Raw genomic sequence first — 23702 nt, forward strand, 5'->3', positions numbered from 1 at the left:
GATATTTATAGAGGTTAAATGCGCTAGTTGTTAAGAACGAGTCGCAAGGAGATAGAGCTCGACAAGTTTGTCAAGATATGGCCAAAGAATTCGGGTTTTCGACAGAGAATTATCCATTGAACATGTTGGATTATGTCCTAAAGATCACGCAGATCCAACATCAGACCCGGAGCTATGACTACGTAGGAGGAAGAAGGTAACACGTGGCAATAAAAGAGAGAAGTAACTCGAAACCAAAATAAACGCTAAAAACTCGTACCCAAGAAACTTGGAAAGGTCGCCTCGTGCTGGATCAAATGAGAAACTCGTATCCAGGAGAAAAAATAGGATGAGTTCTTTTTCTTTTCCTTTTTTTTTTTAAATAATTTGAGACATTATTATCTTTTTTGTTATTTCTAATATATTGATCTTATTTGATTTTTTTACGATCCCTTGTGACGAATAACATATCATAATTACATTTCAAGATTTTAAGGACAACTGAAACAGAGAAATTCTTGGAACAAAGGTTTTTTCTCAACTAGATTTACATAAACATATATCCCAACCACACACAACATAAATAACACATAAGTAATGTAAATTCTCCCACTCAAGAAACCTCGAAGGCGAATTCATCTGAGCTTCAACAATTATTCACAGAGTCGGATACGAAGCTTGCATGGCAATGCCGCACAGCCCTTCTGCAGCGCCAATGTCCCTTTCCATTCTAATATATCCATTCTCACCCCAGCTGCTTCCCCAAGAATTTTTAACCAACCAATACTTGGTTCCATCGCTGGTTTTACCATAACCAACTGCAGTCACACCATGGTCTAGCTCAGTTCCACATTCACCTGTAAAAACTCCGCTCGAATAGAACTGGAAATCGGATCCACCAGCATCGATGGCCACAGATACCGGCTGGTTAGCTACAGCTTTTAGTAGTGAGGACTCGCTGTTCTGTGGGACATCTTCGTAACCCGTAATCTTGACAGCATGAGAGGATTCTTTCTTAGAGTTGCAGGTTCCGTCTACTCCATCATATGGGTAGTTGGACTCGGTTGTGAGGCCGTGATTTTGGATTATGTACTCGAATGCGTAGTCCATTAGACCACCATTGCAGCCTTGATCTTCGCTCGTGTCACAATCTACTAGTTCTTGTTCGGATAAGGAAACCAGTTTCTTGGTTTTGATCTGGCCTATTCCTTCTGTTGCTGCAACGGCAGAAAATGCCCAGCAACATCCTGCATTTTTTTCAGTAAATACATCTATACTTCTATATCAAAACAGAATTTAAGATATAAAATATTTGGATAGTTCGTTCGATCGTTACCGCATTGTCCCTGATCCTTGACACGTGTAACAGCTCCCTTTCTCCTCCAGTCCATGCTCTGTGGAACTGCACTCACGTTCGAATATCTAAAAGAAGAAACTTTATCTGAGTTCTGTCGCAACCCCAATTTGTATCCATTCCGGGATGATCGAAACTCCTGGTTTGTCAAATCAGCAAACTGGTTTACAGTAAGCCTGTAAGGCTGAACCCCTGCTTCATTAAAAGACTCGATGTATGCCACATTCTCCTTGAATATATTAAATCGTTGCACCTTCTCAGCATCGTCTTTATACACACGTCTATATCGTGTCATCCACTTCTCGTGTCTCGCAACCATCGACACATCAGGAAGTGTGCGTGATGTGGATTGAGAAACCCACGTCCCAAACACTACAATTGCAGCAAAGAAAAGTTTCAAAGAGCTTGTCAAAGCCATGAATTCTTGCGACACGAGCAACTATATATGTGCAAACCTTTGCTAATGTGTTAGTTTTACGAAGTGCTGTGAATCCATTCAAGGGATGCGAGGTACTTATAGTATTAGTTGAGCTCATCTTACTTGAAAGATTGTCGATAATTTGAATTCGATAAACGGCTGATCAAAGTCCCTGGAATGGCCGGCAAGTTGCGAATGATAGGGAAACTTACAGTGCCGTGGACGCTGCTTCATATCGTCTAAATAACATTTTTTCCCTTCTTGCATATTATTATTTGTAATGTTACGAATGGTCTTCTCAGACATTTTGGTCTTACTCCAGCATTAGATTGATCAGATAAGAATATTTGTCAATCAATAATGGAAATTAAATTAGTAGAAATATAAGTCGAAACATCCTCCGATTGAGTTTCAACAATTGATAAGGAGATCATATTTCTTTCACCTAAACTAGAACTTGAATTAGCCGTTTTTTTCTGAAAGACGGGAATGCAAATAAAAAAAGCAAATACTGTGGATGGAGATGGTTCAAGGATGTTTCCGCTTCAAGTTCCTTTTGTTGGACATGAAATTATTCTTGTACCCCAGAAAACCACTTTTTCTTTAAAAAATTATTATTATTATCATTATTATTATTATTATAACAGTCCATAATTAGTTGTTCTTTGCGAAATATTTCTTGATTGGACGAATAATGGGGAATGATTGGTATTATTGATTATATTCAATTAAAATTTATCATAATATCCATGTTATATATTGTAATAACTTTTTCAGACAATTATATACTTCTCAGCCAAATTTTTTTTTTAAATATTTCAAAAAATTAATATTAAATCAAGTTAGTATTCCTTCCAAAATGACAAAAACTTGTGCGAGAAGGTCTCACGGATCATATTTTATGAGACAGATATCTTATTTGGGCCATCCATGAAAAATATTATTTTTTATGCTAAAAGTATTACTTTTTATTGTGAATATTGGTAGGGTTGACCCGTCTCACATATAAAGATTCGTGAGACTGTGTCACAAAAACCTACTCATCCAAAATAACCAAAATTCAATATATATGTTTGGAGACTCAAATTATCCTGGATTTTTTAGCTCGTCCAGCTACAAGCATGCTCGATCGTGGATATACAGTTAGTTAATTACTTATAGATAACTTTGTCTTTAATATACTTCAAACCCTCGAAATCCATAGTGATGTTAGACGGTTTCACGAATAAATTTTGTGAGACAGATATTCTATTTGGTCACCCATGAAAAAATATTATTTTTATGTCAAAAATATTATTTATTATTGTAAATATGAACATAATTGACAAATATCACATATAAAGATCAGTGATAGCGTCTTACAAGAGACCTAATATCATACCATATAGAAACATTCTATTCATTATACTATGTTTATTTAAAAAAAAAATTTAACTCAAAATTTATATAAAGTTGTTCGATTCTTAATCAAATATGAACGTATTCTAGATAATGGACCACAATCTGGCCCATACACTTATAGTTACGAATAAATGACTCCACAAAAAAATTATGTATAGATTGACTAATAAGCTTAAATGGCTCCCATTTAGAAGAGTGATATTAGATGTACATAGATTTAGTTCAGCCTGATATATCCAGCTTTTCACAGAATACCGTATATCGTATCGAAAAATAAATATCGATATTGTACCGAAATTTCGCTAATTACATAACATTCTTACAAAAAAAAAATCCGGTATACCAAAATTTCGGTACGATATCGATATAATATCCACCTTTCAAACTCATTTCGAAAATTGCGATTGTTTATTTTCGAAAACGTCACCTTTCTCTCCCGAGGAATGAATCGCGATGCTTGAATGCATGTTCACAACTGTCAATTGAAACCCTCGAAATCAGAATGAATACAATGATACCGACAGAATCTTGTGTCACTGGTTGTCGCAACACAAAATTGGACATTTTCTTTTTTCTTCTCACAAAATTCTTGTACACCAAACTCCTCATAAAGACTTGACAATGAACGTACGTTGACCTATCTTGACGCACATTATCATCCTTGGCAATCTTCCTAATGAATAAACACTCTTTTACATAGAACATCTCGTCATATCCAATATAGATATTATCTTTTCAAATCTTGCATCATATCAATCCAAAAAATAATATTAAAATAATCTCAAAAACCAAACCAACCAAAAGTAAAGTCGAACCATTCCGATTCAATCATTTCTTTTATTTGGGTTAAAAAGAGCGATGGGTGGGACTCAAGCACACACCAGTCGTCCAAAGAAGTGGTGGATATGAATGAACGCGAATCGAAATACCATTCTCAATTTGAGCTTCGATTTAATATAATAGTAATAAAAAAAATGCACCAGCCGGGAATCGAACCCGGGTCTGTACCGTGGCAGGGTACTATTCTACCACTAGACCACTGGTGCTTTTTGAAAGCAGGTTTCAATAAAATATATTTTCTATGTTAATTGACGTCTTTGACTTGCTTGTTCCCTGCCTCATTTTTGTTTTGTTTTGTTTTGTTTTGTTTAGCAAAAAATGAAGCAAAACAGATTAACAACACATTCTCCCGATTGTAACAATTTCCCCAAACTGGGAAGGAAAAAAGTTCTTTCATTTTCTCAAAAATAACGATGATAGTTTGAAAATCTATATAATATAATATAATTTATTTATACACAGGGAGTTCGTAATTTGTTATATAATTTTTTACGGTATTTCAACGTAACAGGTTTTTCTTCCAGTTGGTAATTTCATTATGGTGATTTATTGGGGGGCCATGTATGAAGCTCCGATTACAAACCCAACCCATTATTTCAACAAATCTTCTTTTGTTCGTCTGTAACATGGAAAAAATTACAAAATTTGTTCTACCTAGCAGAGATGTTGGCGAATCCACTCCCTCACATGCAAGTGACTCGAGCTACAACGAGTGCCACGGTTAAAAGCTGAACTTGAATCAAAACTCAGCTACTAGAGCACTCGCATTCGTTGAACTGAGTTGTGTTCATTTATTAGTTTTCCCAATATATTTAAATTACTAGTTTATCCTTAATTATTTCATAAATTATCTGTATTTTGATACAGATTTTGATCATTTTAGTAGTTATTTGATTTTAAGGTAGACTGCACGTGGAGGCTCTTCTTGGTGGTGAATATATTCAATAGAAAACCATTTTTTCTACTCATCTTGCTATATGGAAGCTATGCTGTTTGATTTAAACTTCTTTCTTAGACTGGTTCCAGTCTTCTTTCTTCTTTTTCCTTTCTTGTTGGGTTGATCGAGTGTATGGGGAGTTTTAGGTTAGTATTGAAAGTAGCTGAGTTACGCTCTTCAATGGTTTCCATGTCAGCTTTCCACGCTATGTTTTTCCATGAAGTTTTTACCTGCAAATACATTTGACAGTTCCAGGCTTTTTGCCAAATTCAATTTATGGCTAAACTGCACTTAGGACTCTTTACTTCTCTCGATATAGGACACCACTGAGCTGATAAATTTCAGGTAATATTTGCCTGTTATGGTACGAATTTGTTGTGGATGACCTACTAATTACCTTGTAAAACTATGCTGTAAACCCATAGTTATATGAAACAGCAGTTCATTGGCATTTTGATAAATTGGAGCAGCATCCACGGAACTGAATTCTGATTTTTTCCACTTAAACCTACAAGATCTGGATTTGGGGACATAGGTAACCTACTGCAAATTCTAGTGGCCATGCTGAAGAATATTGAGCTCGATGAAATATATAAATACCTCCCACCCGATTTAATGGATTCACATCATTTCTCCTTTTGCATCAAGAATCAAATACATTGCTTTTCTATATTCAACAATCAAGAATGGCCTTGACACCCTTCTTGAAGGTGTTTTTTGCTGCATTGATCGTATTGGAGCTGTGGGCTTTTCAAGCCATAGCTCGCCCGATTCCTTATGGACTTATGGCTGAAAGATATGATAAATGGATTAAACAATATGGACGTGTGTATAATGATGATGCTGAGAAGGCGATGAGATTCAAAATATTCAAGGAGAATCTGGAATATATTGAATCTTTCAATGAAGCAGGGACTCGGCCTTACAAGCTAGCTGTAAACCAGTTTGCTGATTTAACAAAACAGGAGTTTTTAGCATCCTACACAGGATACAAAAAGGGCTCTCGTCCAAAGACAATTAAGGCTACATCATTCAGATACGAGAACGTAACATCAGTACCAACGAGCATGGACTGGAGAGATAAGGGAGCTGTCACAGGTGTTAAGGACCAAGGCAACTGTGGTAAGAAAAATAAAAGTGCATATGGGGGTGGGGTGGGGTGGGTGTGTTGGGTTTTGTGTGTGTGTGTGTGTAATAATTATTTAACAATTCTTCTTGTCCCAATTGTAATCAATGGTACTCAGAATTTATTTTTCATAAATAAAACAATAGGAAGTTGCTGGGCTTTCTCAGCAGTTGCAGCCATGGAAGGTATCCACCAACTCAAAGCAGGAAAACTGGTTTCCTTATCCGAGCAAGCACTAATGGATTGTGACAGAGCAGATGAAGACCAAGGTTGTAAAGGCGGTTTCATGGAGACGGCATTTAAGTTCATCCTCGAAAACAAAGGACTCACAACCGAAGCAAACTATCCGTACCAAGGAGTTGATGGAACCTGCAATTCAAAAAAGGCAGCCTCCCATGTTGTCCAGATTAAAGGTTACGAAAAGGTCCCAAAAAACAGCGAGTCCTCATTGCTGAAAGCTGTGGCTAACCAACCAGTATCTGTTGGCATAGAAGCTAATGGAGATTTCCAGTTCTACTCTAGTGGAGTTTTTACTGGATTTTGTGGAACTTCGCTAAATCATGGTGTTGCTGCGGTTGGTTATGGTGTATCTGATAATGGAACCAAGTATTGGTTGGTCAAGAATTCGTGGGGAACAGAATGGGGTGAGAAAGGATACATTAAGATGCAAAGGGATACCCATGCTAAAGAAGGGCTATGTGGGATTGCCACGGAAGCTTGTTATCCAACAGCTTAAAGGTTTTGAAACTTACAATAAAGCTGTACAAGGTTTTACCCTGTCATTATAATATATATATGAAGATATCCTTAAAATAAATAATTGTATGCCTCAAGAAACGTATACCCGTTTCTCACGACGTCAATCACACTGTATAGCAGAGGCTCGAAACAACATACAATATCTTAGACAAATAAAGAACTATAATTACCGATTAGCTGAATGATAGTGAGTGAACGAATCAACCAGGAAAGTGTTGTTGATTCACAGCATCAACTTCTTAGCATTCACTTTCTTGGAGCTTCTTGATTGCTTCTTTTCTTAACAGTCTACCATCATCGGAGTCATAACTCGCAAGTGTGACAATCATTTTTCAAATCCCATGTATCTCGTGCTTCACAGAAATCTTAATCACTTCATCCCATGGAGAAAACCTGATGATGACGGTACCCTTAAAAAAGCCTCATCCCGTATTTTTTATGATCGGAACTTTCTTCTCTGCTATGATCGAACTGGAGCTGTTTTGAGGAAGATAAGGGAACTTTTTATGGGATGCTCTGTATGAGATAGCGAAACGAAAAGAGCTCTTTCTAAATTAGATGGTATACGTTAAGCAATATGTTTCATTTAACCATCATCATTATCACAAAAGTTTTTTACAAGTTACAGAAGGAAGTTGACAGTTGTAATATTCAAAATATTGCAAGCATGATTACAATGACCACAATCATGGCTGCTAATGGCAACCCCCCACTCTCCATTACTCTCCAGAAATTGACTAGTGACATTCTAGAAAAAATGTTATTGACAGTGTAAATAACCAAGATACTGTCAATAACCAAGATACCGCTATACACAGAGGTGATGTGGTTATTTCTAAATAAAATGTTGACCGTTTTATCTGACAGGGGTGATCTACCAGCTACAAGCAAGCAGCAATGCATGTGGAAACGTCCTGTTGCTTCTCTTGTCGGTTAATTGTGTCAGCTACATGAGCGACCACTCCAGCCCCCGCATTATGAAACCAATGATTTTTCACCTGTTAATCGCCAGATAATAATGTTGAAAGTTTGAATTAAATTTAAAATTTTAATGAAAATTATTGCCCATGAATGTTAAGAATTTTTTTGGCTTGAGTTAATTGGAGATTTTTGGAATGCAATGCCTTACATATATAGCAAATATAAAAAATATGGTCAATCAAACCTATTTTATTTCTCGATTCAATAGAAGCACAACGAGATGAATATGATCCCCATAACAAGAGTTGTAAGTTCATCTGTAATTCTTCGATTCCTCGTGGTCTACTTTCTGTTAGTAACTTTAGGTTTTTTATATTTTTGAGTTAATTGCAAAATTAATTGATTTGATTAATCTTGCGGGACTTTTGGAGTACAATTTGGAGTTTATTAATAGTGTGTTCATTTACTCAATTTATTTATAAAAATATATTTTACAAACACACTCAAATCTCACTCAAACAATCTCATGCATTTCATATTGTTAGCTTTTCATGTGGTCTTCGTTAAGTTTTGGTGATAAAGTGAATGTACGTTTTCAGTTCGTCGGTATAATTACTTCGTGTTAAGTTGTTGTATGGTTTTTTCGTTGTATCATGAGAAAGAGTTGTTCGTCCTCATCCTCGAAGCACCTTCGGAAGGGACAAATTTGTTTTAAGAAACTGTACTTCGTACAAGCCTCAATTTGATATACTGGTTTCCTATTAATTTATATACTCGATATTTATATTTCCAGTTGCATATTGCTTTTGTTTAGTACTCTGTCTGTATCTATATGATCTTATTTTCATTTACTGCTCTATAATTGTTGGCATTTTGGCTAACAAATAATCATACAAGAACCCGAGAATAATTCAAAAAAACATAAAAAAATGATGGGTCATGCTTACATGGATATTATTGTGCGCAAAGAAGGGCCAAAATGCTGAATGAAAACTGACATCGACTTTCCACCATCCTATTCGTTGTAAACCATGTATAATCTCCTCTGTCATAAGAAAATTTCATTTCCATTAACTTAAGAAAATTACATGACTTGACAAAGCTGTCAGGTTCAGTTACTGCAGACTAATTAGTTACCTTCCATGAATTCATGATATTCAACTGTATTTTGTGTGCTTGGTTCATTTTGAGCGGCTTCCTTTTCTTTGGCTGCTTCCGGAGGGAACTTTGGTACATCGGACAAAACTGGTGGACAGTACTCCACGGATACAACATGTTTGTAGCCATCCAATGACCAACTAGGAGGCTGTCAAAGATAGAGATGAAAATAATAAAAAGTTTCACCGAGATATGAACTTACCTAAGCTTTCAGATCATGTAATCGTTTCACAACTTAAAAGAAAATCAGAAACCCATAGAAATGCAACTACAGTATCCTTCACGGAAGTCTCCGTGTGTTGTTGAAAGCCTAACAAAAGTTGTAGGATGGTCTCAGCAAACAGACTCAGATTGATAAAAAGTTCCAACGCATTGGTGCGAGATGTTGAATTAACAAGCCCCAATTAACTAAATATTTTAAAGGTGAAGGGACCCTTGAGAAGGGTAGAGTATTATGTCGAAAATTCAAAAAAAAAATTTAAAAAAAGGAAAAGATACATGATTTCTCTGTGTGAATAGAATTTGAGTTGCTAAGGTTATGTTTGGATGAAAGTATTTGGATTTGTGGGAGGATTTCAAACGATTTGGAATGCATAAATTTCGAACGACTAGGTTAGAGAGTGGATTGAAATTGAAATTGAAACAAAAAATATACTTGTGCAGCACAAGAGTTTTCAACTCCCTCATCACATGGTTTTGAAATGACCGTTAGAGAGTGAATTTTTGAAACAAGATAATGTGCTCGACAACACAAGAGAATTCAAATCCTTCATTCTAATATTGTAATAAATGAATATAGTGGACTTGACTTGTAGATTTGAAATCAAATCGAGTCAAATTCTTTAATCCATATGCAACCTAAAGCTCTATCAGTATTCAAAGCTCAATATAACAAAACTTGGGGGAAAATGTTTCAATAAAACTATGGAATTACCTTGAGAAGTTCTATCTCCCTTCGTATGGATGATGTCCGCCAACCAACCATATCTGGTTTGAGTTAAAAAAATTCAATTATCTATAAAACAGAGAATCCAACAACTAACGGGAAAGTGTTTTAGTGCCAATTGAACAGCATTAAATTACTGGATACGGTCAAAAGAGACATTAGCATAAAGAACTTGACATCTGAAAGCACCAAGTGCTGATCTGCAAGGCCATCCACCATGATAAGTTTGAACAGAGCAAACATAGAAGTTTCTCAAAGAATGTTATATATGGCTGCAGGACTCACATGAATTTTCCATCTTCACAGTCCGATGTCATTTGTAACAAGAGAGGAGGTTTTTTGGGCTTCCCATCTGTAAGAAAGAGTTCGCTACCAGTTCTGCCAGCGAAAACGGGGGCTATTGGAACAGCTAGTTTCTCCAAGAAAGGCACACCCAGAATGGAAGCTGAATCATTGAAGATAATTAACAATCTGGAGGTCCGGTTCCAAACTACAACCAATGACAATCATTATAACACATTAATGTTCGCTTGAACACACATCGATTGTTTCCAAAAGTAAAACGCGGAGGCGGACCAGATAAATCTACTGTGAGATTCTACTTAAAACAACAGATTGGATTCACTATGAGGATACAATGATGTAGTGAACTTCAAAACGAAGAAATACGGGAAAAAAAGACACAAATATAAGGTAATAGAGGTGTTGCCAGGGTAATAAAATTTGTTGCTTCCAGCCCAGCAATTAAACCTTTATTTGAACCATGCAAAGTTTTGAAGTCTTTAGCAGTACAGCCACCAGTATCATAAGATTGATCAGAGGCGGCACTAGGCGAGCATAAAACACCAATTGCATATCTTGCGAATAGTCCACCAAGAGAATGGGCCAAAAAGGATATCCTTTTAAGGTTTTCTGTCTTCTTCACAATTAATGTGACCTGCTTATTTGGATAACGTGAAAAAAAAAACAAATTGCACTAAAACAATCTTCGTACATTATTGAAGTTAGAGATATATTATGAACACCACCAGGACCAAACACCTAAAGACAAGGGTAGCAGCCAGAGGGTTGTGAAAATGGATACTAGATCAAACGTCAGCTGTTCAAAGCTTATGCTAAGCTGGCCTACAATAAGGCCTACGAAGGACTCATTCAAAAGCTTACTTCATCTGCCAGTCTTTTTGCAGCTCCATCAATACCAGTGAATGTCTTGGTGTACATATTACACGAACTTGCTGCACATGAGAAGACAATTTAATTAAATAAAATGAATGCTTAAGAATACATTGGTATTCATGCCAGTCTATGAAAGAATATTTTATTAGAGCAAACACTATACCATATATCAAAAATTTCTTTCCTAACCTCATCTTCAACTCTGCTTCAAAATAAGTCCAATCACTCGGGCTGCAATTTTCCAAAACCTTAGCCGAGGTCAATAATTAGCATGCACATTAATATAAATCATACACTAAACCAAATTTCTCAAGTTTTTTTTTTTGCTTCTGAAAATAATCAATGAATTCTCTGGAGTATAAGAATCAAGGAAATAATGAGAATCAACAAAGTTTTTTCATCCTCTTTCTCTGTTATAAAAGGAACAGAAGCTAGTGGTATGAGTAGAAGTATTTGAATGCCAACAAAGAAAAATCTAGACAAACTTGCATAACTGAGCTCAAAAGTTAATTTTTTATGTTAGCATAAACAATAAGCCACAAAGGCGGGACGTGGAAGGTGAAAATGAAGTCAGAATCTGTCATAGTTACTGTTATGCCCTTGACTCAAATTTAAAAATGAACCAGCACCACTTTAAAAATGAACCAGCACCGCCCATGAGAACGGAACCAATTGTGCTTTATATAACACCGAAGGATTGCATGGTAATATGAGAGAATCCTCACTGAAATTTAAGGATGAATTAGACCAAGCAATAGAATCTTCAAACGCTCTACACCAAGATTACCGACAATAGCAACTGATAGGTTGATATTACATGTACTTTAGAAGCTACAACCTTTTTTAGTGTACAAAAATATTGATACCTTCCCAAGATACCATGAACAAGAACAAGAAGATGATCAGGCTGATCTTCCATTTTTACAATGCACCTAGGAGATGCAAGATTTCCCTGAGTTGTACTAATGGCGTGAGCCCTCAGGCTATTTTTTATACCTGCAACGTTGAGGGTAATGTTTGAAGGTAAAAAAAAAGAAGATAAATAAGCTCTTAAATAAGAAATATACTGAATAATAATGAAACTCTATAAACTACAACCTAGTTGATTATCAAAACAATATAACTAGTAGCGAGCATGATTTATAAATTAGTCGAAGTGGATACTAAATTAGGGTGAAAGATTGAACTTAAACAAAGATAAACTAGAATTTCATGTAATAAGATGCTTTTCTCACGGTACGCGGAGCTGGGTTTGATTGGACTTCATTCAAAATAATCAAGTATGATAATAAATGTATCGGGTCAGTCAGGGTACAGAAGTCACAGCTTAAAGAAAAACTTCAATATGCTTGCCTATTTTAAAAAGCAGTAGTAGTTTTAAAGTTTGTATGCAGTAGCATGAATGAATTTTTTCTCTTATTTATAAAGAATACACTTAGGCAGAGATAAAAGACTCATTAGAAGTAGTCCATGCAAATATTACTTCAGTTCATTCAAGTTCAAATCTATCAAACAACACAAGCCCGATTCATATGATTGCAGGTCTAGCCCATCACATATTAGAGAAGGTCCGAGTGCACGAGTTCAAGAAACACAAAGGATCCCTTCCGGTCGGTTAGAGGGAATATTTGTTCTGCCATTTTCTTGTTGTAACAACACATCAGAAATAATAGATTTTCTTTTTCATTTTATTAGATTTATTTGCAGTACATATAGAGAACAGATTATGTTCTTGTATTCATTCGATGAATGAATCAATTTTCCCTCATGAATTCATTTCTTTAACTAGTAGAAGCCACTTTTCCTGGCTTCAGTAAAAGTTCTTTTTTTAAAAAAATATCAAAAAAATAAAAGCGCCTTCTTAAGAACCTCTTATATTAGCTTCTCCTATAAAAGACGATTTTTTTAAAAAAAAAAAAACTTTTATTCAAATGCAATCTTGATGCAAGAAGAAGAATGGAAGGAGAGGAGGAAAGTGGCTCCACACAAGAGCAAAATCAAATATTTCACCAAATTCTCGACCATTCTACTGAATATAAACAGTATAAAAAATTAAAATCCATGAATGGCAACCCATCTACCAGCTAAACTACTATGTAAAAATTTCCAAAGTTTCCATCTTTGAGAATTGAGAGAACCACCAGTCCACCACTATAATCAACGGACATACAAAACAACGGATATAAGTATAACAGAATGAAATTCCATTGATAAACACTCACAAGCCCAATGGAGTAAAACTCAGCAAATCGACATTTTCCATAGTCTAATTAGGAACAGAGTAACACGGATCACAGGGCCTTAAAAAAAAAAAAAAAGCGGTATCCATTCTTAAACAATTCAATGGTTAAAAAAAATCCCAAATAACAGTGAATCAATTCTCACAGAATGAAACGAAATCGAAAATTGAATTCTCACCTGAGAATGTGGTGGAATTGCAGACATGGCCTGGGCAACGATACGAACAATTAGGATAAGAAGAATTAGTTGAAGGACAGCAGGCGGAGCAGGGATTGGAAGAATAAGAAGACGACAGCTGGCTATTGTTGCGCTTTTTTCCAAGAAAATTTATCCTCTGTGTCTTACCATTACATTTGACAATAAAATTTATATTTAGGATTTATATGTTTTTGGGGGACAAGAGATATTGTATTGTCTCAAGTGAGTTTTCATTTTGTTCTTTAATTCCACATCAAGGTACTACTATTACAGCGAAATGCACAATCGTCTGTTGTATGAAGGATAGGGATTTAGCTGAAAATAAAGTCCACCGTAAGTAGGGAAACCAGATCGAAAAGCGAGGACCTTCACCAAAAGGGGCGAGTGGAATAGCATGTAATGCACTGAAAAAAGTAATGCTAGGAAATGAATCTTATTAGGAACAAAGTTATAATGTAATCTGAAATTTCAAGAGTATTATATGGATATATTTTTGTGAAAATGTTAAGAAAAGAAGAAGTTATCCGACCTGTTGGGAGTGAGACTGAGTGTCAAATAAGAATATCACATGAATGTTTAGTACTGGAATGTGTTCTCTATTTGTTCGGATGAAAATTTCAAGAGCTTATGAGATTTTACAGTAGTGGTAAGCTCGTCTATCACGCAGTAAAGAATTAGAGATAGCTCAACCGTTTCAAAAAGTTTAGTCTTTGATAGTTTTTAATCGACTTGTAAGCTTTTAACATCTTATATTTTGATTTCGCGAGCTTTTTGCTACCTTGTTATTACTTCACTGCAGTCACATGGCCAGCACATACTGCCTCAAATATGCATAAATTATTGATTCAAATGTTCTGGTTTTTGCTTGAGACTTTAAGTTCTCGTGCATCATAAAAGAGGCTCCCAAATTTGTTTTATGCTCTTACAAATTAGCTTTACTCATTTCCTTTCCCATCAGAAGAAGGCTAAAAAGTAGATGGGCTTGCAAAAGCTGGCGGCGAGGATGCAGAGGTGGGTTGTAGGTCAGCACCTTTTGTTCCATATCATTCGAAAATCTCTACTCCTTTGTTTTGTGTAATGAACTTAAATTTTTGTTCTTTGCAGTAATTTATATCAGTCGCATTCAATTTCGACAATCAAGTGGAAGGCATTGCTCCTACATATTCGGTGTCTGTGGACTGTTACATGATCTGAATGCTACAACCCTCCTAAAGATGGTGAAGTGAAGACCTCGTCTCGTCGAGTTGTTTTTTTTTTTTTTGGTGAGAGGACGAGGTTTCTTCCAGCTAAAACCAGGGCACGCCTTTGTCTTACTCTTTACCAATGCAGAAGTAGCCAATATTATTTGGAGGACATCATTTATATCGAGTCTTCACTTATTCTCAGTGCTTCATATAATTTTTGTAATAAAAACTATAGATGTTGAATATTTACTTGCAAGGGTAGTTTATAAATTTAATTTATGTTATTTTCCAAATAATTTTCAACTGCATTAAATTACGCTGAAATATATATTCGTATTCTTCATAAAATTTATCTAAAATTGATTTCATAATTGGCATCCACAAAATTAGAAAGAAAGCATAAAAGTATACTTATGATATAAAATTAAATAATTAAAATATAGTTAGTAATTTTCTTAGCCATTTTTTTGACAACAATGAAAAACTTTAGTTATTTATTATTTAAGGGTATCTCTGATCTCTGTCTGGCAATCATTTGTGACTGTGTTAGACAATAATGTCTCTCTTCTTCAATCAAAATCATATTTTACTTTTTGTATGGGCTCCAGCCCAGGCTTGATTTTTGGGCTTATTTAAAAATATGAATTGAGTTTTCCTTTTTTTAAATTTTAGTCCATTTTAGCCCACATTTTAGTCCACAACTTTTAAAAAATAAAATAAAATAACATTTTAAAGATATAATTTAATTTGAAAATGAGGCTAAAATTCTAATTTTATTTATTGAATTAAAATACACTTTTTAAATTTAAGTAAAAATCTAATATATACACATATATATTCCCAAAACCCACCCGACCCATAAACCTAAGACTTCACTTCAGCATCCTCATTTACGTGTGTGTACACTTCCTTCACTTTCATCCTCGCATGATCTCATCCTCTGCTCCGCGCGCTGCCCTTCAGGTCTGTTATTTTTGGTTGTTTGCTTCAGATTTATGATGATTTTTCGATGATTGTTGCTGCTTGTGGTATATGTTTTTAAGGACGTCGATTTTGGGTGTTTCCAGATTTCATTTTTTTGTGCAACTTCTGGTTTCTCGATGATTGTTGCCTTGTTTTTGTTTTTGTTTTCCTTCCAATTAATTTTGTTGCTGGTTTGTCGAAGATTGTTGCCTCTATGATTGAAGGGTTTCCATTTTTGTTGTTGGTTTCAATTATGTGGTGACTGGTGGAGATCAAAAGTTAGGGGAAGTTGAATATATATAGTATATAGGCATTCTGAGGATTTCATTTGGTACACTATAACGAGATATTTATTTATATGCAATCCTTTCCTTTGGATTATAGTATTTTGGAACATTAAATCTGTCATTAAAAAACTCATTTTCAAGATTTTGTAAATGTCATACTCATTTCTTACAGTTAGTCTTACTAAATTTTCTTGAATTTGCAGAATTTTCTTGTTGGCTTTTGTTTAAAATTGGTGTTGAATGGTGTATGTTACAATGGAAGCTCAAAGAGGCAAGAAAAAAAATATGTTTTCATATTTTAATCCTAAAGCTAGTACATCGACTGGAGATGAGCATTCTCCAACTAATGATGAGATCTCAAACCATGATGAACAACATATGGTCAAGTATCAAAGATTCGCGAATGATGAGCATTCTCCAACTAATGATGATAGCTCAGCCCAGGATCGAAACTTTTTCTGGCTACGTCCCTGTATCCATGCATGCATTGAATTGTTCTTTAATTGGAACAGGAGATAATATATTTCATTCTACCATACAAGCACGATATTAGTTCCTAAAATTTTGAAAATACTTTCGGTTCAAAAACTTCAATAAATATCATACGTTATTTCTTAACGTTATATTCAACCATAAAATTAACAAGAATGAGTAATTATATAATATTTTAAAAATTTACCGCCCGAAATTCTTAATTTGAAATGTGAAATGTTTAGGGGCCAAAAGTTATTAATAAAAATGTACAAGGACTAAAAATATTTTTTCCTTGAAAATAGGAGTAAGATACATATTTCTAAAAATAGTGATAAAATATATTTTACTTTCATAACTTATACGTCAAATAATATATTAAAAATTAATTTTGATTAAATAATTCAAAGCAATAAATGTTCAAAAAAATTTAATACTTCAAACTATTTACACGCACCAAATTCTATACGAAATTTAAATGTTAATAATCGACAACTTCGAAATCCCCCTTGAACGCTGGTTCATGAATTTTGATTTAATCAAATCATTATTAAATTTATATTAATTTAAAGTATACATAATTTTATTATGTAAATTAAACAATCTTTTTACATTTAAAGGCTGGTTATAGATTCACGCAGACATCACAAACTCCTTATTTTAAATTAAACTTTGTATAACAAAATATAATATAATATTCTAACATTGAGTATTTCAATGCTTGCTTATTAAAGTGTCAACTCTTTTCGTATGTGATTCTTGTTATATATCTCTTTATGCTTGGGGATCAGATCCCATTATGTTGTTTAATAATTATATATTATAATTGTAATAATTACGCCACACCTTATAATTTTTATTTAAAAGCTTCATTATTGCAGATGATCAATCAATTTAAATATTTTTTTAAAGTCTAAGCTTGAAAATTTACATTTTACCAAGTCACATTCATGCCAATATCCTCATCTTTTTTTTTCTAGATAAAATCTATGTGATAATTATTATATTTAATTTCAATTTCAAAAAATAGAAAGATAAAATTATAATTTTAATCATGTATATATGTCTATTTGCAATTTAGGTTTTTGTGTTGTCAAATTCTAGTCTTAATCTACTATGTTTGTGACTTTTTGTGATTTTATATTTTTTTCGAAATGACACTGATGTGATTCTGATTAGGCTTTAACTTGATGCCAAAGTAATGGGCACATGTCCAGTGCGACATCAGGTCTTCTAAAAGAATAGTAGGTCTCTATTGAGACAGTCTCACGAATATTGTAAGGACCGTGTATCGTGTTATCGTAAATCTTAAGTGATTATCGATAATTTATGGATTTGATATGTGATTATACATTTGATGTATATTATGATAATGAAATTGAGAAATGAATATTGTATATGAATTGACGTTGTAAGAGCTCGATTGAAAAGGCCGGACGCCAATACAGTACAAAAATAAATAATTGTACAGAACGAGTGGCGCCCGGGCGGTAGAAAATGATCGCCCGAGCGCCAATGTAGAAATTTTGAGTCTTCGGACAGAACATGTCGCGCCCGAGCGGTAGTTTTTGACCGCCCGAGCGCGGTGCATTTGAAAGTCGGGGGCAGAATGTCTCGCACTCGGGCGCGAGAATTCTACCGCCCGAGCGCCGAAGCGGTGGAAGATAAGAATGCTTTCTTTCTTCTTTTCCTTCGTCATTTCATTTCAGCAACTTCGAGGGAAAGTTAGAGAATTCGATTTCTTTCGTCCGAATCGACTTCGAAACGCTGTCTAAACGCGAAACAAATTATATATTTGTGATCTTCGCGTCGAGGGCTTCTAACTGAGGTAATTTTCTTCTAGTTCCAGCAGCTTGAAAGATCAAAGTGCTGGAATAGCATGTATTTGAAGTTGAATTTCCTATATGTAGCAGAATTACCGACAAGAAACTCATATTCGAAGTCGGAATTGAATTATGATATGATTTGGATTTGATATGAATTTTTGAAGTTTCAAATGATATTTGAAACTCATATTAATGATTTTGGAGTATGTTATTGATTGGAATGAGTATGTTATTGATGTAGATAAAGTGTAATATCAATATCTTCAAGCTATATCAACTGGAAACGAAGAATTGAGGTATGTTGCGACCGGGTAACATACGACAGGTATCTGTATTATATGATATATGTCGGATTGATTTGATTGATTGGAATGAGATTATGTGTCTATATGCCTTATTTGTTGATTGATGTGGCATACATGACATTGAGATTGAAATATCGATGTATAAAATAAATGTTTTGTTAACACACATCATTTTATGCATACATCGATACATGACATGCACGTTGAGCTATGATCCTTGGATACCTTGATATGATTGGATTGGATTCTGGGGTTTGTGAACACAATCGCTATGCCGGTATTATATGACCCGTAAAGCATAGACAATTGTGGCCCCATATGATTGGATATGAGATTTGGGATTTGATGGCGCTTTGCCGACGCTATCATACGAGTATCCCATATTGGCCGGTGTGCCAGCTCGAGCATTGATTTGATAGCGATTCGATTGATTCTGACATGTGCTCAGTGGATGGGCATTTGACCCGATACCTCCACGACATACATGCATTGCATACCATATATCATTGCTTAGATATCTGTGGTATATATGATTGGTTGTTCCATACGGAGCTTTGCTCACCCCCAAGGGGGGCTGTTGTTGTCTTTGTGTGTGGACAATGGCAGGTACTCCAGGATATCAGGAGACCGGAGAGGGTACTTCTGGAGGGAGCCACAGCTTGGGCTGAGGTTTTATGTTTATGTCTTGTTCCCAGTATATATGTATATGTATTTATATACCGGGGCATGTCCCGAGGATATGAGTTGTTTGTATATGATTGGTGTTGATTACGTGTGGGCATATTTTATGAATTGAGATGAAATACTATTTTTAGTATTCAAATAAAATGATTTGGGCTCATTGTAAAGAAAATTTAAACTCGTTTTCCGCTGTAATTAATTAACCCTAATCAGATTGCATTGTAATAACGATTAGGAGCTAAGAGCCCCACACACAGATGGTATCAGAGCATAGCTGGGAATGCTCGATTGAGTTTTGTGTACATTTGAATAGGCACAAATGAATTGTGCGCTTATGTTTGAATTATTTGTATTACTTGCTCCTACTTGATTTGATTCGAGTAAGTATCTGATGAGATTGATGATATGAGATGATGAGATTATGAAATTGTGATATTCATCTTTTGATTTGTAGATGGATCTCACAAATGAATCTGCGAGTAGCAGTACTGAGAGGATTGTTGGGCAATTTGAAGGATTGTCCATGGATGTAGTGATGGCTCGATTCCAGGATCTGAAACCACCGAGGTTCTTTGGCACTGAGAGTGCTGAAAGAGCTGAGGCCTGGCTAAAGGATATCGAGCACCTGTTTAATATTGTTGAGTATTCTAAGGCTCGGAGACTGAAACTTGCTTTGTATCAGTTGAAAGACCGAGCTAAATCTTGGTGGGAAGCCGCTGAGATTGGACTGAAAGAAGCCGGGATTGAAGTCACATGGGATGTCTTCAAGGCCCAGTTTTTGGAGCAGTATTCTCCTCCATCTTATTATACTGCACAGGAGAATGAATTTAATAATCTGCAGCAGGGAACGATGTCTGTTGCAGAGTATGCTTCGAAGTTTTCTACTTTACTGAAGTATGCACCTCACGTAGCTGGGAATGCGAGGGCAAAATATAACAGGTTTGTAAATGGATTACATCCTGCTTTATATACTTATGTTGTTTCTGGATTGCCTACCAGCTACGCAGATGCAGTTGAACGAGCCAAGGCAACCGAGGCTGGACTTAGGAGAGGAGGTCCACAGTATACTCCTCCACCTCCGGTGTCAGCTCAGCAGCCTACTTTGAGGCCGAGAGGTAAGAAGTTTAAGAAGATTGGTTCTGTTTCTTCGTCTTCTTCGAGCTCTAGTGGATCACAGAGAGGGAGTCCTGTGATTGCTCCCTATTGTAGCCATTGTGGGGGTAAACATACTATCGAGCAGTGTCGAGGTATGTTTGGTACTTGTTATCAATGTGGGCAGGAAGGCCATTTCTCTCGAGTATGTCCGAACAGGGGTACGACTTCTGCTCAACCCCAGCCAGGATTTAGAGGTGGCCCTGGTATGACGAGACCTACTGTTCCTGTTCCATCATTTCAGCAGTCGAGTGTCCCACGATATCGAGGACCGGGTGGTCAGAGTACCCAAGTTCCTCCTCAAGTGAGAGTGTATGCCATGACTGAGGATCAGGCGAGAGAAGCTCCTGGAGGCGTGATTGCAGGTATTTGCACGCTTTGTGATTATCCTGCACGTGTTTTATTTGATACAGGAGCATCTCATTCATTCATATCTCATGCATTTGTTGCATCTCACGATATTGAGTGTACCCCGTTGTATGACACTTTGTCGATAGCCACGCCAGCATGGAAGATTATTTTGTCTGAAAAAGTTGTGCATAATTGTGTATTAATATATGAGGATAATGTGATGTTCTTGAATTTGATTGTCCTCCCAATGCACGACTTTGATTGTATTGTTGGCATGGATATCTTGATGACGAATCGAGCTACTGTTGATTGTTGTCATGGAGTGGTTCGATTTCGACCGGTTGATGGACCCAAGTGGAATTTTTATGGCAAGGGTTCCCAAGCCAAAATTCCATTGGTATCTTCCTTGGAAATGTCCCGATTGTTGACTAGCGGAGATGGAGGTTATCTTATCTACGCTATTGATATTTCGAAGAAGGAGTCTTCTTTATCTGAGATTCCTGTTGCGAAAGAATTCCCAGATGTATTTCCCGATGAGATTCCTGATTTTCCTCCTCATCGAGAAGTTGAGTTTAGTATTGATCTTGTGCCGGGGATTGCGCCTATTTCGAAAGCTCCTTATCGCATGGCACCATTGGAATTGAAAGAATTGAAAGAACAATTACAGGATCTTCTCGATAAGGGATATATTCGACCGAGTGTATCACCTTGGGGAGCTCCAGTTTTATTTGTTCAAAAGAAAGATGGTACGATGCGAATGTGTATTGATTATAGGCAATTGAATCGGGCTACTGTGAAAAACAAGTACCCACTTCCTCGTATTGATGATTTGTTTGATCAGCTTCAAGGTACTTCTGTATACTCGAAGATTGATCTTCGTTCTGGGTATCATCAAGTACGAGTTCGAGACGAAGATGTGCCCAAAACTGCTTTTCGTACGAGGTATGGCCACTATGAATTTCTGGTTATGCCTTTCGGTCTTACGAATGCTCCTGCTATTTTTATGAACTCAATGAATCGTGTCTTCCGAGATTATCTGGACCGATTCGTTATTGTATTTATCGATGATATTCTTGTATATTCGAAATCGAAAAAGGAGCATGCTGAATATTTGAGACTGGTACTTCAAACTCTTCGTACTAGTCATTTATATGCCAAATTGTCCAAATGTGAATTTTGGATGGACAGAGTGGTATTTTTGGGCCACGTTATTTCAAGACATGGCATATCTGTTGATCCTGCTAAGGTCGAAGCTGTATTGAATTGGCCGAGACCTACGAATGTTCCTGAGATCCGTAGCTTCATGGGTTTGGCTGATATTATCGTCGTTTTATTGAAGGATTTTTGAAAATAGCTAAACCTATTACTCAACTGACACAGAAGAATCAGCGATTCATTTGGTCAGATGAACGTGAAGCTAGTTTTCTTGAATTGAAGACGAGATTGACCACAGCACCTGTGCTTACTATTCCCTCAGGTACCGAAGGATTTGTGGTATGTACAGATGTGTCTGGTAAAGGTTTGGGCTGTGTTTTGATGCAACATGGAAAAGTGGTTGCTTATGCATCTCGTCAATTGAAATCTCATGAAACACGTTATCATGTTCATGATCTCGAATTGGCCGTCATTGTGTTTGCTCTGAAAATTTGGCGCCATTATTTGTACGGAGAAAAGTTTGTTATATATTCGGACCATAAGAGTCTGAAATATCTCCTTTCTCAATCTGATTTGAATATGAGGCAACGCATGTGGATGGATCTCTTGAAGGACTTTGATTGTGAGATTTAATATCACCCTGGATCGGTGAATGTTACTGCGGATGCCCTTAGTCGAAAAGTTTACGATTCTGTTTTAACTTCTGTTTGTGTCGCCAAGGTACATGAGGATATTTGTACTTCTGGCTGGACTTTTCACTCGAATTGGAATTCTGTTACTGTCTCAGCATTGCAAATTGAGCCAAATTTGATATCGAAGATACGAAAGGCCCAACGAAGCGATGCTCAGATCCAAAAGTCGAAAGAACTGGTATCGGCAGGACATCAATCTGGATTCCAGATTTCTTCTGATGGTTCTTTACGAATTAATGGTCGGCTGGTAGTCCCTAATGATTCTGATTTGAAATCTGCTCTTCTTCGTGAAGCACATTGTAGCAAATACAGTATTCACCCTGGAGGTCGGAAGATGTATTTGACATTGAGACCTCAATTCTGGTGGAAACGTATGAAGAAGGACATTGCTGAGTTTATTTCGAAATGTCTTGTCTGCCAGCAAGTAAAAACCGAGAGAATGAAACCGGGAGGATTGCTCCATAGTCTTGAAATCCCGAAATGAAATTGGGAACATATCGCTATGGATTTTGTGACTTATTTACCTCGTTCGCCCAAGGGCTGTGATGCTATTTGGGTGATTATTGATCGGCTTTCGAAATCTGCGCATTTTATTCCGTATGAACGGACTTATCCTTATAAGAGAATGGCCCGTTTATACATTGAGAATGTTGTGAGACTGCACGGTGTGCCAGTCTCGATTGTATCTGATCGTGATCCCAGATTTGCTTCTAAATTCTGGGGTAGTTTTCAGGAAGCGATGGGTACGCGTTTGGCTATGAGTACTGCTTATCATCCTCAAACTGATGGCCAGACCGAGCGTACGATTCAGACTCTAGAGGATATGTTGCGATGCGATTGTGATGGACTTCAGAATGGGATGGCAAGATGCCTTACCATTGGTCGAATTTTCTTATAATAATAGCTTTCAGACGAGTATCGGTATGGCACCGTTTGAAACTCTATATGGGAGACGATGTAGATCACCATTATTCTGGGATGAGTTTGGTGAGAGACAATTGACTGAACCTGAAATGATACAGGAAATGAACGATAAGGTTCAGTTGATTAGGCAGCGGATGAAAACTGCTCAGGATCGTCAAACGAGTTATGCGAATAAACGAAGACGACCCTTGGAATTCCAGAAAGGTGACAGAGTGTTTTTGAAAATATCTCCCTTTAGAGGTACGGTTCGATTTGGT

General features: G+C 36.2%; 3 protein-coding genes and 1 non-coding gene across 4 annotated transcripts; 1 reads left to right on the top strand and 3 right to left on the bottom strand.

The window, feature by feature from the left end:
• Positions 1-505: 505 nt before the first annotated feature.
• Positions 506-1788, bottom strand: LOC142522745 (senescence-specific cysteine protease SAG39-like). Its single transcript, XM_075626277.1, has 2 exons — positions 1316-1788; positions 506-1226 (listed from the first exon to the last, which is right to left on the bottom strand). Exons 1-2 carry the CDS (start codon positions 1749-1751, stop codon positions 637-639), a joined length of 1026 nt encoding a protein of 341 aa, XP_075482392.1. The 5' UTR covers positions 1752-1788; the 3' UTR covers positions 506-636.
• A 2339-nt stretch (positions 1789-4127) lies between these two features.
• TRNAG-GCC (transfer RNA glycine (anticodon GCC)) lies at positions 4128-4198 on the bottom strand. The gene has a single exon. It is a non-coding gene; the product is annotated as a tRNA-Gly (tRNA).
• A 1346-nt stretch (positions 4199-5544) lies between these two features.
• Positions 5545-6875, top strand: LOC142522800 (senescence-specific cysteine protease SAG39-like). Its single transcript, XM_075626339.1, has 2 exons — positions 5545-6051; positions 6202-6875. The coding sequence occupies exons 1-2, from the start codon at positions 5616-5618 to the stop codon at positions 6789-6791; spliced, it is 1026 nt and encodes a 341-aa protein (XP_075482454.1). The 5' UTR covers positions 5545-5615; the 3' UTR covers positions 6792-6875.
• A 155-nt stretch (positions 6876-7030) lies between these two features.
• LOC142522056 (uncharacterized) lies at positions 7031-13617 on the bottom strand (the record flags this gene model as incomplete). The annotated part of the gene is made up of 11 exons (XM_075625225.1): positions 7031-7812; positions 8683-8780; positions 8873-9041; positions 9828-9880; positions 9984-10039; positions 10125-10284; positions 10509-10776; positions 11004-11074; positions 11179-11246; positions 11882-12011; positions 13434-13617. Coding segments are annotated over 11 exons (1374 nt in total), but the record flags the coding sequence as incomplete, so codon positions are not given.
• Between the last annotated feature and the right edge of the window lie 10085 nt (positions 13618-23702).

This window comes from Primulina tabacum, chromosome 13 (assembly GCF_025594145.1).
Source record: "Primulina tabacum isolate GXHZ01 chromosome 13, ASM2559414v2, whole genome shotgun sequence".
Taxonomy (NCBI): domain Eukaryota; kingdom Viridiplantae; phylum Streptophyta; class Magnoliopsida; order Lamiales; family Gesneriaceae; genus Primulina; species Primulina tabacum.

What these genes read in the sequence shown, in the direction of transcription:
- LOC142522800 (XM_075626339.1), top strand. Translation starts at nt 5,616, where the DNA reads ATGGCCTTGACACCCTTCTTGAAGGTGTTTTTTGCTGCATTGATCGTA. An exon ending in TAAGGACCAAGGCAACTGTG is followed by an intron (nt 6,052 to 6,201) that starts GTAAGAAAAATA and finishes ATAAAACAATAG; the next exon opens with GAAGTTGCTGGGCTTTCTCA.
- LOC142522745 (XM_075626277.1), bottom strand. Translation starts at nt 1,751, where the DNA reads ATGGCTTTGACAAGCTCTTTGAAACTTTTCTTTGCTGCAATTGTAGTG. An exon ending in CAAGGATCAGGGACAATGCG is followed by an intron (nt 1,227 to 1,315) that starts GTAACGATCGAA and finishes AAAAAAATGCAG; the next exon opens with GATGTTGCTGGGCATTTTCT.